General features: G+C 39.3%; 1 protein-coding gene across 2 annotated transcripts in view; it reads right to left on the bottom strand.

Annotated features, from left to right (window-relative positions):
* The window catches only part of LOC104679359 (zinc finger protein 107), a 42,279-nt gene extending 31,158 nt beyond the window's left edge, over positions 1–11,121 (bottom strand). For both annotated transcript variants that reach the window (XM_030932628.1, XM_010384909.2), the window contains exon 1: positions 10,817–11,121. Coding sequence is in view for 1 of the 2 variants with exons in the window: in XM_010384909.2 (XP_010383211.1) it covers positions 10,817–10,819 (3 nt within the window). In the remaining variant the exon portion in view is untranslated. The remainder of the gene's footprint in view (positions 1–10,816) is intronic.
* Between the last annotated feature and the right edge of the window lie 4,198 nt (positions 11,122–15,319).

The raw sequence follows: 15,319 nt of genomic DNA, 5'->3' as shown, positions 1-15,319 counted from the left end.
AAAAAAAAAACAGAAGAGAGAAAGGTGTTATAAAAAAAAAATCCAGCGAGGTGCAGTGGCTCATGCCTGTAAACCCAGCACTTTGGGAGGCCAAGGTGGGTGGATCACCTAAGGTCACAAGTACGAGACCAGACTGACCAATATGGCAAAACCCTGTCTCTACTAAAAACACAAAAATTTGCCAGGCATGGTGATGCATGCCTGTAATCCCAGCTACTTGGGAGGCTGAGGCAGGTGAATGGCTTGAATCTGGGAGGCAGAGGTTGCAGTGAGCCAAAATCATGCCACTGCACTCCAGCCTAGGCAACAAGAGTGAAACTCCATCTCAAAAAAAAAAAAAAAAAAAAAAAAATCTATGGGTTTGTTAATCAAGAAAAATGACAAGAGAAATCTCAATCATTTTAGGAGGTTTTTTTGCCAAAGTTAAAGATGTGTGCCCTGGAGACAAGTCTATGTCTTTCTTCCAAGATGATTTCGAGGACTTCAAGTTTAAAGGGAAAAGGGTGGGATATTGATAAGTACACAATTTTCATGTAAGAAAAGGATAGAAAAATACCGTCATTCATGCCTTTGTCTGGCTCAGTGAATCTGCATTTTTTTTTAACATCAGATGACATAGACAAATAGGGCAGAAGAAAAATGCAGGGAACCTGAATTTTTACATAAGATAACATAGACAAAATGGGACAGAGGAACAGATAGGCATTTGAGTCTGATGGAAAGGAAAGTGACTGAACCTATAAACTATCAATTTACATATCTATGATAAAATTTTAACAGAAACACCTTGGGGTAAAGATCTGCAGCTCACTAGGAATTTTATTGTGGACACATATGTGGGGAGGTATGCAGCTTTTCATCTTGTAGCCATCTTATTTAGGAACCAAAAGGGAAAGGCAGGTTTGTGTGACCCAGTTCTCAGATTAACTTTTCTGTTTGGCTTACTGAGTTTGGAGTCCCAAGATTTAATTTGCTTTCACAGGTGCACATGAATAAAGCAATTTCTTAGAGATGTATAGAAAGACTTAGATTCTGACACAATAATAGTGGGAGACTACAACATCCCACAGACACTAATAAATCATTGAGGCAGAAAATTAACAAAGATATCAGGACCTAAATGCAACACTTGACCAAATAGTCCTAATAGACATCTACAGAATTCTTCATCTACAAATAACATAATATACATTTTTCTCATCACCACATGGCACATACTCTAAAACTGACCAATTTTTAATCAGAATAAAACAATTCTCAGCAAATCCAAACATCCCAAAATTATACCAACCACACACTCAGATCACAGCCTGATGAAAATACAATGGAACACAAAGAAAACCACTTGAAACCATACAATTACATACAAATTAAAAAACCTGGTCCGGGCACGGTGGCTCATGCCTGTAATCCAGCACTTTGGGAGGCAGAGGCAGGCAGACCACTTGAGGTCAGGAGTTTGAGACCAGCCTGACCAACATGGTGAAACTCCACCTCTATTAAAAATACAAAAATTATCCAGGCATGGTGGTGGGAGGTTGAGGCACAGAATCATTTGAGCCTGAGAGGCAGAGGTTGCAGTGAGTCGAGATCATGCCACTGCACTCCAGCCTGGGTGACAGAGTGAGGCTCTGTCTCAAAAAACAAACAAACATCTGCACCTGAATGACTTTCGGGTAAATAATAAAATTAAGGGAGAAATCAAGAAGTTCTTAGGAACAAATGAGAACAAAGTACTGCAACACAGCTGACCCAGTGTTAAGAGGGAAATTTACAGCACCAAATGTTCACATTAAAAAGTTAAAAAGATCTCAATTTAACAAACTGATATTATAAATAAAAGAATGAGAAGAGCAAGAGGAAACCAACTTCTAAACTAGCAGAGGGCAAGAAATAACCAAAATCACATCTGTACCAAAGGAAATTTAGACATGAAAAACTATACAAGAGATCAAGAAACCTAGGAGTTAAATCTTTGAAAAAATTAATAAGTTAAATAAACCACTAGTTAGATTCATGAAGAAGACAAGATCTAAATAAACACAATTAGAAATGACAAAAGAGGCATTACCACTGACCCCACAAAAATACAAATAACTGTTGAAGTCTGCTATGAACACCTCTATGCACACAAACTAGAAAATCTAAAAGAAATGGATCAATTCCTGAACAAATACATCCTCCCAAGACTGAGCAAACATAGAAATTGAATCCCTGAATAGACCAATAACAAGCTCCAAAACTGAATTACTAATAAATAGCCAAGCAACCGAAAAAAGCCCGGGACCAGAGAGATTTACAGCTGAATTTTACCAGATGTACAAAGAAGAGCTGGTACCATTTCTCCTAAAACTATTCCAAAAAATTGAGAAGGCACTCTTCCCATCCCACTATATAAGAACAGTATCATATGATACCAAAACCTGACAGAGACATAACCAAAAAAGAAAATTTCAGGTCAATATCTTTGATGACCATTTATGCAAAAATCATCAGCAAAATACCAGGAAATTGAATCCAGCTAATCATAAAAGCTAATCCACTATGATCAAGTAGACTTTATCCCTGGCATATGAGGTTGTTTCAACATACACAAATCAATAAATGTGATTCATCACATAAACAGAAATACAGACAAAAACCACAAGATTATCTCAATAGATGCAGAAGAAGCTTTCAATAAAATTTAACATCCTTCGCATTGAAACAATTAAAGGCCCTCAACAAAGTAGGCATTGAAGGTACATCTACAAAATAATGAGTTATCTGTGAGGAACCCACAACCAACATACGGGATGAACAAAGCTAGAAGCATTTCTCCATGAAAACTGGCACAAGACAAGGATGCTTTCTCTCACCACTCCTATTCAACATAGAACTGGTAGTCCTCACTAGAGCAATGAGGCAAGAGACAAAAATAAAAGGCATCCAAATAGGAAGTAAACAAGTCAAACTATCCCTGTTTGCAGACAACATATCAAGAAAAGCCTATAGTCCCCACAGAAAAGCTCCATAAACTGAAAAGTAACTGAAACAAAATTTCAGAATACAAAATAAATGCACAAAAATAAGTAGCATCCCTCTACATCAACAACATCCAAGCCAAAAACCAAATAAAAAACACAATCTCATTCACAATTGCTACAAAAGAATAAAATATTTAGGAATACAGCTAACCAGGGAGGTGAAAGATCTCTACAACAACAATTTAAAAAACACTGCTTAAAGAAGTTAGATACGACACAAATAAATGGAAAGTCATTTTATGCTCATGGATAGAAAAGATCAAAATTACTAAAATGGCCATACTGCCCAAAGAAATGTACAGATCTAATATTACTCCCACCAAACTACCAAAAACATTCTTAGCAGAACTTTAAAAAAAAAAAAAAGATTTTAAAATTCATATGGAACAACAAAGAGCTCGAATAGCCAAGGCAATTCTAAGCAAAAAGAACAAAGCTGGAGGCATTGCATTACTTGAATTCAAACTATACTTCAGGGCTACAGTAACCAAAGAAGCATGGTACTGGTTAAAAAAAAAAAAAAAAAAAAAAAAAAGACAAACAACAACAACAAAAACCAGACCAATAGACCAGGGCAACAGAATAGAGCCCAGAAATAATGCCACACACCTACAGCCATTTGGTCTTTTGACAAAGCTGACAAGAGGAATGCGGGAAGAATTCCGTATTTAATAAATGATGCTAGAATAACTAGCTAACACTATATAGAACATTGAAAGTGGATACCCTTCCTACACCATATATAAAAATCAACTCAAGATGAGTTACAGATTTAAATGTAAAACTTAAAATTATAAAATACCCTGGAAGATAACCTAGGAAATGCCATTCTAACATACAAACTGACAGAGATTTCATGATGAAGATGCCAAAGCAATTGCAACAAAAGCTAAAATTGACAAATAGGTTATAAACTATAACCTATTATAGCTAATTAAACTAGCTATTTCACAGCAGTGGAAACTATCAACAGACAACCTACAGAATAAAATAAAATATTTGCAAACTATGCTTCTGACAAAGGTCTAATATCCAGCATCCATAAGAAATTTAAACAAATTTATAAGAAAAACACAACCTTATTAAAAAGTAGGCAAAAAAATATGAACAGACACTTTTCAAAAGAAGACATACATGTGGCTAAAAAGCAAATTTAAAAAATGCTCGGTCGGGCATGGTGGCTCATGCCTGTAATCCCAGCACTTTGGGAGGCCAAGGCGGGTAGATCACGAGGTCAGGAGTTCGAGACCAGCCTGACCAAGATGGTGAAACCCCATCTCTCCTAAAAATACAAAAATTGGCCAGGCACGGTGGCAGGCACCTGTAATCCCAGCTACTCGGGAGGCTGAGGCAGGAGAATCGCTTAAACTCAGGCAGGAGAGGTTGCAGTGAGCCGAGATCATGCCACTGCACTCCAGCCTGGGTGACAAAGTGAGACTCCGTCTCAAATAAATAAATAAATACTCATCACTAATCATTAGAGAAATGCAGAGAAAAACTACAATGAGATGCCATCTCACACCAGTCAGAATGGCTGTTGTTAATAACAGATGCTGGCAAGGTTGAAGAGAAAAGGGAATGCTTATACACTGCCTGTGGGAGCGTAAATTAGTTCAACCAGTGTGAAAAGCAGTGTGGTGATTCCTCACAGAACTAGAAACAGAATTATCATTTGACCCAGACACCTCATAATTGGGTTTATACCCAAAGAAATATAAATTATTCTGTCATAGGGACACGTGCACATGCATGTTCACTGCAACACTATTCACATAGCAAAGACGTGGAATCAACCTAAATACCTATTAATGGTAGACTGGATAAAGAAAATATGGTACGGCAGGGCACAGTGACTCATACCTGTAACCACAGCACTTTCATACGCTGAGGCATGTGGATTTCCGGAACTCAAAAGTTCAAAACCAGACTGAGCAATGTGAAAGAACCACGTCTTTACAAAAAATACAAAAAGAAAAATTAGCCGGGCATAATGGTACACACCTGTTGGTACACACTTGGGGGCTGAGGTAGGAGGACTGCTTGAGCCATGGAGGCTGAGGCTGCAGAGAACCAAGATCACACCACTGCACTTCAGCCTGTGTGACAGGATGAGACCCTGTCTCCAAAAATAATTATAATAAAAATAAAATACAACAAAATATTTAATACAAACAAAATATGATACATAAACATCATGGAATACCATGTGGCGATAAAAAAGAACAAGAGCATGTCCTTTGCAGCAACATGGATACAGCTGGAGACCATTAGCCTTAGAAAACTAATGCAGAAACAGAAAGACAAATATATTTTCTCATGTATAAGAGCTAAATAATAAGAACATATGGACAAAAAGAGGGGCACAACAGAGGCCTAGTTGAGGGTGGAAGGTGAAAGAACAAAAAGGGTCAAAAAAATACTTGTTTGGTGCTATGCTTAGTATTTCAACGATAAAATAATCTGCACACCAAACCCCCGTGACACAATTTTACCTATATAACAAACCTGCATGTGTACCCCAAAACAGAAATAAAAGTTAAAAGGAAAAAAATCCATGGGTGTGGAAGAATGCAATGTAGGTCGGAGGACTGGTTTGTGCTACAGACAGTGGCCCAGATGGGGCTGTCCTCTGATTTATTTGTGTCCATGCAAGCAGATGAGATTATGAACAGGTGGTCCAGAACCCTTGGTTGGTAGAGAGAGCAGTTTGCTCTGCAGATTCAGTGTCTGGGAATAGCAATATGCCAGACTTGTAGACACTTTTGTGGGTTTTTGGCAAAAAACACTAGAATAAAAAAATGCTGTAGTGAAATACCTGAGGGCGGTGCCTAGTCCTGAGAGGGGGGTGGACACATCAATGTCTAGTGAGTATGTTTGTGAGTGGGTGGAAATTCTGGGATGGCAGCTGCAAGAAAAGTGGGTCTATAATCAGAGCTCCTTTCCTCTAACTTTTCAGTCCTCTCTCACCATAGAAGGAGACCTGGAATCACAGGACAATGGGCAGTGTGACAGTCTGTGTACAGGAAAGTAGAGCATCCCATTCCCAGACACCCAGAGTTCCACTCCAGGCCAGGCCTGTTTGATATCTTTCTTCTGGCACCAAATCTGTAAAGTTTGCTTAATATCAAGCAATTCTCTGAAACTAACACATTGTTTAACATTTGAATTCCAACCCGAGTCAGCAGACCCTGATTCAGGGCTCAGTCCCACAACACTGTCCTCACTGCAGATGCCAAACACCATATGGGCCAATCTGTGCTTCTAAAACTACTGTTTGAAAATTTAGAACTCCCATAAACTCCCTCCAGTTCAATAATTTGATAGAGCTACTCACAGAACTCAGCAAACACTGTAGTTATGTTGACCAGTTTATTATACAAGATACAACCCAGGAAAATTTAAATGGAAAAAATGTACAGGACAAAGAAAAGAGGTGGAGAAAGATGAAGCACATAGATAATCCTGGTAAACAGCTGTGATTAATAAAATTCCCCATCCTTTGTGTTCTCCAGGAACAGTTCATGAAAAGAAACACCCTTCCCATTATGACTTCGATGGTGCTCTTTTTCTTAACTATTTAATAACCAAACACTCACTCTGCATATTTTCTTGTTTTTCATATTAAAAAATTAGCTGAATTTTTCTTTAGCGGTCAAAATAAAATTCTTCTTAATCAAACTTCACTTAAGTTTATCTCCTTTCCACAGGCTCCTGAACTTTGAGCTACCCTCAGTCTGAGCCAACATACAACCCCATTTTTTGTCCCTCCTAAAAACTTGATGACTTCAGGATAAAACATTTTCTAATCCAGTATATGATTTTTTCACCTTTCATTTGCCATTCCCCTGTGATCTTCTTTCTAAACTTCTTTGCTCCTCCTTAAGAAAAAAAGTCTTCGTCTGCATAAACTATGCAATTCTTAAAGATCTTATAGTTGGTTCTTCCTTCTGTTGCAATACTCCTTTAAAATTCAAATTTTTTTAGAGAAACCTCATTCTGTTTTTACAAAAAGTAAAATACTGCCTCAAAACAATAACAACTTCATCTTTAGTAAGACTCTCCCATTCCCCTTCCATCTTAATGTTAACTGCATCTGCCTGTGGGTCCCCCGATGTCTAGGGCTCTGTAGCTTCTCTCAGAATAAAGGCTTCTTCCATGGCTGGGGTGAGCAGGGGAGGCTTCCAAGAAAGAACTAACTGGGCTTTTAATAACCTCCCTTCCCTTTGCAGGCTCAATATTAGCCTTAGCTTGGAATCACTGGGCACAAGCTTTAATTTCCATGTCAAAGTTATTCACTTGGGTTTTGAAACAGCTTTAAAAATTCAGCAAAATTATGCACAGTATTTATATATGGGAAGGAATTTATTATTATTATTATTTTGAGACAGAGTCTTGCTCTGTTGCCCAGCCTGGAGTGCAGTGGTACACTCTTGGCTCACTGCAACCTCTGCCTCCCAGGTTCAAGCGATTCTCCTGCCTCAGCCTACCGAGTAGCTAAGACTACAGGTGCCCGTCACCCGTGACTGACTAATTTTTCAGTAGAGACGGGGCTTCACCATGTTGGCCAGTCTGGTCTTGAACTCCTGACCTCAGGTGATCTGCCCACCTCAGTTTCTCAAAGTGCTGGGATTACAGGCATGAGCCACTGCACCCAGCCAAGGGAAGGAAATTTTTTTTTTTTTTTTTTTTTTTTTGAGATGGAGTCTCCCTGTGTCACCCAGGCTGGAGTGCAGTGGCCGGATCTCAGCTCACTGCAAGCTCCGCCTCCCGGGTTCACGCCATTCTCCTGCCTCAGCCTCCCGAGTAGCTGGGACCATAGGTGCCCGCCACCACGCCCAGCTAATTTTTTTTTTGTATTTTTAGTAGAGATCGGGTTTCACCATGTTAGCCAGGATGGTCTCGATCTCCTGACCTCATGATCCACCCGTCTCGGCCTCCCAAAGTGCTGGGATTACAGGCGTGAGCCACCACGCCCGGCCAAGGGAAGGAAATTTTAAGGTGCTTACATTTCATACCTCAATAAGAAATGCAAAAGTATTTATTCCTTTCAGATGATAAATGTATTATTTTATGATTTTCATTAAAAATTATGTAGTAATCAATTGGTCATATGGGAACACTTTTAGGAGGTACCAACTTTCATCTTATAAAATTTAGCATTAACCGGCTGGGTGCAGTGGCTCATGCCTGTAATCCCAACACTTTGGGAGACCAACACAGGCAGATCAATTGACATCAGGAGTTCAAGGCCAGCCTACCCAATATGGTGAAACCCTGTGTCTAATAAAACTACAAAAATTACCCGGGCATGGTGGCACATGCCTGTAATCCCAGCTACTTGGGAGGCTGAGGTAGGAGAATTGCTTGAGCCCGGAAGGCAGAAGTTGCAGTGAGCCGAGATCGCACCACTGCCCTTCAGCCTGGGCAACAGAGCAAGACTGTCTCAAAAATAAAATAAAATAAAAATGTAGCATTATCCTTACAAAGCAAGATGACAGGATATAGAACAGAGGTATTCACTGTAACAAACGTACCCTGCAAAAAGAGGAACTGCTGTTTTCATAAATCTATGTAATTCATCAATTATCTACCACATTTTCTTGTAAAAATGTATTCATTTTCTACAGCCAAAATGGAAGAGAGGTTTTTTCCTTTTTGCTTCCCTGGGAGCACTCTAAAAACTAAGCCTTGGAATACTGTTGGACATCACACAGGCATAAAAACATACCTGAGAAAATTCCTAAACTAAGTCTGGGAAAGAAAAAGGTAAATTAGAATTCTTAATAAATGGAATATATGATTAGATATTATTTTTTTCTGAAACTCACCTCTTTTATGCTCTTTGTAAATATTTTCTTACCTTTTAAATCCTACTAATAAAATGCAAGTTACAGTTATAAACTGAAATCAAAATAAGTGAACAAATCTTTTCAAGGTAACAAACCCAGGGAGTGGCGGTGCTGATTAAAAAACAGATGTGTCTCATTCACGTGTCAAGTCAGGCCACCCAATCACTAGAGAGATTCTCCCACCCCATCCTGCTCACTTAAGTGCTCAATGACCACCTTTGTGCATTTCACTTTGCAAGTTCTTGTACCATCTCACTGGAGTCAAGTTTGATTTTTTTTTTTATTTTTTTTTTGTCTTCTGGGATACCATTTTTTCTTTCACAAATCTTAGAGAATCCAGGGGGCAGAAATTATTCTGTGTTTTCCTCTCAATACCAGCATCTGATTGGCTGACCAGCAACGTGCCTCTGAGAAATGGAAGCTGGGTTGAGGGAACACAATCTTAATGCCTCAAAGAGTTAGCTTTCCAAAGGAAGAGTACACCAGGAGATTCCTCTCAGCCCCAGGGCATCCACCTGCTCCCTTGAGAGGCTACACTCCAACCTCAGATTGTCCTATGTCTCCCATTCCCAGATACCCAGAGTTCCATTACAGGCCAGGAGCTGAAATTTACCAGAGATTCTAGCATACACAGCCACAGTGGATATCTTGATTTATCCACAGTACTGAAACCCAGGACCAGGAGAAAACTCAAAGGTGGCTGAGGACACATCACCCCATAAAGTTTCCAAAGGGAAACCCTGACCCAAAAACATTCTGATAAGATCTCTGTGCCTAGGGAAGATAAAAGGAAAACAGGCACAGACTTTTTTTTACAATACAGTGTCAGGGGATTATTTTTTGTTTTCTTCTCATTGGAAATATTTTCAAACAGCAAACAATTTTTTTAAAGTGTCACCCAATAATTTGTCAACAATGATTAATTAAAATACAGTATCTAAAATGTACACTAAAGGACAAATAGTTGATAATGTGAATTAGGGAGGGGAAGCTGGCATTTGGGGATGTCAGAAGAAACGAAATTTAGCATTTCACTGCAAGTCAGTTAGACTAAAAGAATGGGGAATAGGGAGTAGTCTTGAAACCCTGCTTGAGACACATGTGAAAGTTGCAGGGGAAAATTTGTCCCCTGTGGAGTGTGAAAATAATTAAATGGCAGACAATTAGACTGAGGTGGCTCTAGTCCCAGGGTTTTCACTTTTAAAAAAGTCTAACTCAAATGCATTTTTTTGTAAATTACTATATTGGGGAAAACAAAATTTAGGCTTTATCAACCATAAACTGCCAATTAAGCTCTGATTACGTGACCAGAAAATTTCCACCTTGATCTAAAACTAAGAAACTACATAACTCTCCCTAACCAATTATTGAATTTGCTTTCCTTTATCATGCACCTTATAGAAGTATTTTCTTAAAGTCCCTCCCATGGAAAACAAACTACAAACCACAGCTGGGTGTTCTACAATTCTTGAATTCTTGAATTACTCTTTGATTAAATTCTTCAATATTTTTGCAGTGACTTCCACAGATTTTTAAGAGAAAAAAGATGGACTAGGAACCCCACAGACATGAACCCCGCATCCCGAGTCAGGATTCTCCCCTGATGACCCTCCCGGCATCCCTGCACAATCGGGTAGAGACGCGGCGCTGCGGGTGCTGAGCTGCCCAGAGAGGGCTCGAGGCCAGGGCACAGTCACTGCGCAGGGAGAAAACAGAACGCCCAAGGCCCCGGCTGTCAGCCCAGCCGCCATCTTACGGCTGAAGGGGACTAAGGACCGAGCTGCGCCAAAGAGAACTCCGGGCCGCGGGAGACTGAGGGCCGAGCTGCGCCAAGAATTCGGGGCCGAGGATTTTGTTGGCCCGAGTCCAGCCACAGCCACTTCCCACCGGTTCCAACCGGCCCCTCCCCATCTCTCGGGATGTCGGATCCAGCACTCTCACCATCTCTAGGTTTCCAGGGAGTCCCGGCGTCTTAGCTGTGGATCTCCCAATATCTGCAGGTCACAGGGACACTGAGGCTGGGCCTCTAGGAGCAGAGGACACTGAGCAGTGAAGAGAAGACCAGGACCTCCGGCTGCGGCCAGAGACAAAGGCCCCGCCAAATCCCGGAAGCCGTCCAGTCCACTCCAGTTGCGTGCCTGATTGGACGGTTCCCAGCCCAGCGATCCTGATTGGATAACGTTTGCTGCTCCGCTCCCTCAGGAGTGACAGAAGATATGCTCAGATGCTGGGCTGGAAGAAGATAAAGTGAAACCTAAGCTGCAGCCTTTTCAGGCAGGGCTTCCTCCCTGAGTTGAGCCAGGTCCACCCCAGAAGGCATTTGCATTTAACCTGCGTATAAAGTCATATGCATTTATGAATAATGTATTATGTGGCTATTCACACATGAAAATAACGTAACAATTATTTTAAAATTCCAGATTTTATGTCCTTTCTGAATTCTGGTCCTTTGAGCAGGCCAATTGAGAGTTTAAAAAGGAGGCAATCCTCTGAAATAAAACGTGAGCCACATGTGTATTCTGAATTTTCCAGCAGTCAAACTTTAAGAAGGAAGAAGAAACAGGTGGAATTCATTCTAACCATTTAATTAACCCACTATATCAAAACTATTATATTAATATCTGAGCAATATGTAATTATTAATGAAAGTATATATATTTTTGGAACTAAATCTTTAATCTAACTCTGTATTTTACCTTTCTAGCACATCGCAGTTCAGACCAGCCACATTCTGGACGCCCAGTAGCCATACATGGCCAATAGCTGTCACATTAAAGTGCAGCTTCGACAACAGGGGGTTGAAGGGCCTGAACATTCCTTTTCTGCCAGAGGTGAGGGAAGAGCCTCTCCCTACCAATATCTCTCTTCAGTTCTGAGGTGGAACAGACTGTGGCCATAAAAAGAGCAGAGGGCAACAGGAATAAAATAACCCGATTGTTAAGAGTTAATGTAATTAATATGGATATAATTAAAACTACTAGATGTATGAAAAACAATTCTGCATAATATATAAACAAAGGCAAAACATGCTTTTAATGAAGAAAGAAACATTTTATCTAGTTTGGAATTACTTAATGATTGTTTCAAATTAAAAGAAAAAACCAAAAATATAATATAAAAAGTTGAAAATTTTATTATAACAGACTATAAAACATTTATGAAAATCTACAGTAGCCAAAAATGACACATTTGATGGATTTATTTATAAGGTTTTATTAAAATTAGCTTTAGTATTAATAATACACTAATACAAAAGTAGAAGTTGATTTTCTTTTGAACAAAAATTTTACATATCAATAGGATGTAGTAAAATATTTTTGTTCACCTTTTGAATAAAGTTTAAAATAAAGAAAGTAGAAAAGAGATAGAATTTTTCTCATGCTATCTTTCTCAGGTTTTTTGACTGGAAAACTGAGTCTCCTGTATCAAACAGTAAATGATTTTCTTTTTAAAATCTTTTAACTATCACTTTGGATAAATAAATGGCTATTCTTTTATAGTGATCTGTGATCCTATATTTTAGTGAAGTGTTTTAACCCTATGACATATTTGACAGGCTTCCCAACATGAAATTTTGCTTAAAAAGTGTCTTTTTTTAGACCCTGAACTTTTGGATGCTACAGAGTGTCAATGCAGCATGCAAAAGAGTGATAAACAGGCAGGGTGAGGTGGCTCACACCTGTAATCCCAGCACTTTGGGAGGCCGAGGTGGGCAGATCACGAGGTCAAGAGATGGAGACCATCCTGGACAACATGATGAAACCCTGTCTCTACTAAAAACACAAAAATTAGCTGGGCATGGTGGCGAGTGCCTGTAATCTGAGCTACTCAGGAGCAAAACTTTGACTGAAAAAAAAGTTAACTTACCTGGAAGCATTATCAAAATAAAAATAATGCTTGCCAGGCTTGGTAGCTTATGTCTGCAATCCCAGCATATTGGGAGGCCGAGGCGGATGAATCACCTGAGGTCAGGAATTCAAGACCAGCCTTGCCAACAGGGCAAAACCCTATCTCTACTAAAAATAAAAAAATTAAGCCAGACGTGGTGGTTGGTGCCTGTAATCCCAGCAACTCAAGAGGCTGAGGCAGAAGAATCGCTTGATACCGGGAGGCAGAGGTTCCAGTGAGCCGAGATTGTGACATTACTCTCCAGTCTGGGTAACAGAGGGAGATTCCGTCTTTAAAAAAAAAAAAAAAGCATGTGTGTGTGTATATATATATGTGTGTGTGTGCGTGTATGTGTGTGTGTATATATATATTTGACCTCCTTAACTTATATTTTAATAAATATGTTATTAATATTTATGTCAAAATTGTATGAAGTTTCTAAAAATCTAATATATCTGAGTATATGTTCTTATTCATAATTATGGTTATTATGATAAATTATTGTAGGCAACAGATATAATTAATTTCTTTTAATTTGTTTCTTTATAAACATGTAAAGTCATTTCCACAGTTAATGGCTTAATTCTGATGTAGTTTCTAAAAACTTTAAAAGCATGAAAAATCCTAGAATACTGTGTTTTCAAGAAGGTTCATGAAAAGATGGAAAAGACCCAGATGAGTTGAGTACAGATTTCTGATAAGGTTAGAATTATATTGTTTTAATTAGGTAAAGATTGTGAGAATTCAGCCAGGCACGGTGGCTCACGCCTGTAGTCCCAGCACCTTGGGAAGCCGAGGCAGGCAAATCACAAGGCCAGGAGTTCTAGACCAACCTGGTCAACATGGTGAAACCCCGTCTCTACTGAAAATACAAAAAATTAGCTGGGCCTAGTGGTGGGCTCCTGTAATCCCAGCTACTCAGATGGCTGAGGCAGGCGAATTGCTTGAACCCAGGAGGTGGAGGTTGCAGTGAGCCGAGATCGCGCCACTGCACTCCAGCCCAGGCGACAGAGTGAGACTCCATCTCAAAAAAAACAAAAAAAACAAAAAAAACAAAAACCTGTGAGAATTCTAATGAAGAGACTAACACATAAAACTGCTAATTTAGGGAAAACACAAATTAATTGAACATCAGGTAAATACTCCGCCACATTTTTATGCTAAATCAGCCAGCACTAAAATTTTTGTTTTTACATTAAATATATTTTTAATTGAACTTTAAGTTCTGGGGTACATGTGCAGAATGTGCAGCTTTGTCACATAGTTATGCACATGCCATAGTGGTTTGCTGCACCCATCAGCACATCACCTACTATCCATCCCCCAGCTGTCCACCCCAAAACAGGCCCCAGTGTGTGATGTTCCCCTCCCTGCGTCCATATGTTCTCATTGTTCAGCTCCCACTTATGAGTGAGAACATGCGATGTTTGGTTTTCTGTTATTTTGTTGTTTGCTGAGAATGATGGTTTCCAGCTTCATCCATGTCCCTGCAAAGGACATGAACTCATCCTTTTTTATGACTGCATAGTATCCCATGGTGTGTAAGTGACACATTTTCTTTATCCAGTCTATCATTGGCGGACGTTTGGGTTGGTTCCAAGTCTTTGCTATTGTGAATAGTGCCACAATAAACATATATGTGCATGTGTCTTTATAGTAGCATGATTTATAATCCTTTGTGTATATACTCAGTAATGGGATTGCTGGGTCAAATGTTATTTCTAGTTCTAGATCCTTGAGGAATCACCACACTGTCTTCCACAATGGTTGAACTAATTTACACTCCCACCAACAGTGTAAAAGTGTTCCTGTTGCTCCGCATCCTCTTCAGCATCTGTTGTTTCCGACTTTTTAATGGTCGCCATTCTAACTGGCGTGAGATGGTATCTCATTGTGATTTTGATTTGCATTTCTCTAATGACCAGTGATGATAAGCATTTTTTATATGTTTATTGGCTGCATAAATGTCTTCTTTTGAGAATTGTCTGTTCATATCTTTCACCTACTTTTTGATGGGGTTGTTTTTTTCTTGTAAATTTGTTTCAGTTCTTTGTAGATTCTGGATATTTGCCCTTTGTCAGATGGATAGATTGCAAAAATTTTGTCCCATTCTGTAGGTTGCCTGTTGGCTCTGATGATAGTTTATTTTGCTGTTTAGAAGCTCTTTAGTTTAATTAGATCCCATTAGTCTATTTTGACTTTTGTTACCATGGCTTTTGGTGTTTTAGACATGAAGTCCTTGCCTGTGCCTATGTCCTGAATGGTATTGCCTAGGTTTTCTTCCAGGACTTTTATGGTTTTAGGTCTTACATTTAAGTCTTTAATCCATCTTGAGTTAATTTTTCTATAAAGTATAAGGAGAGGGTCCAGTTTCAGTTTTCTACATATGGCTAGTCAGTTTTCCCAGCACCATTTATTAAATAGGGAATCCTTTCTCCATTGCTTGTTTTTGTCAGGTTTGTCAAAGATCAGATGGTTGTAGATGTGTGGTGTTCTTTGTGAGGCCTCTGTTCTGTTACATTGGTCTATATATCTGTTTTGGTACCACTACCATGC

This window comes from Rhinopithecus roxellana, chromosome 6 (assembly GCF_007565055.1).
Source record: "Rhinopithecus roxellana isolate Shanxi Qingling chromosome 6, ASM756505v1, whole genome shotgun sequence".
NCBI lineage: Eukaryota > Metazoa > Chordata > Mammalia > Primates > Cercopithecidae > Rhinopithecus > Rhinopithecus roxellana.
This window is presented reverse-complemented; position numbering and strand designations above follow the sequence as displayed.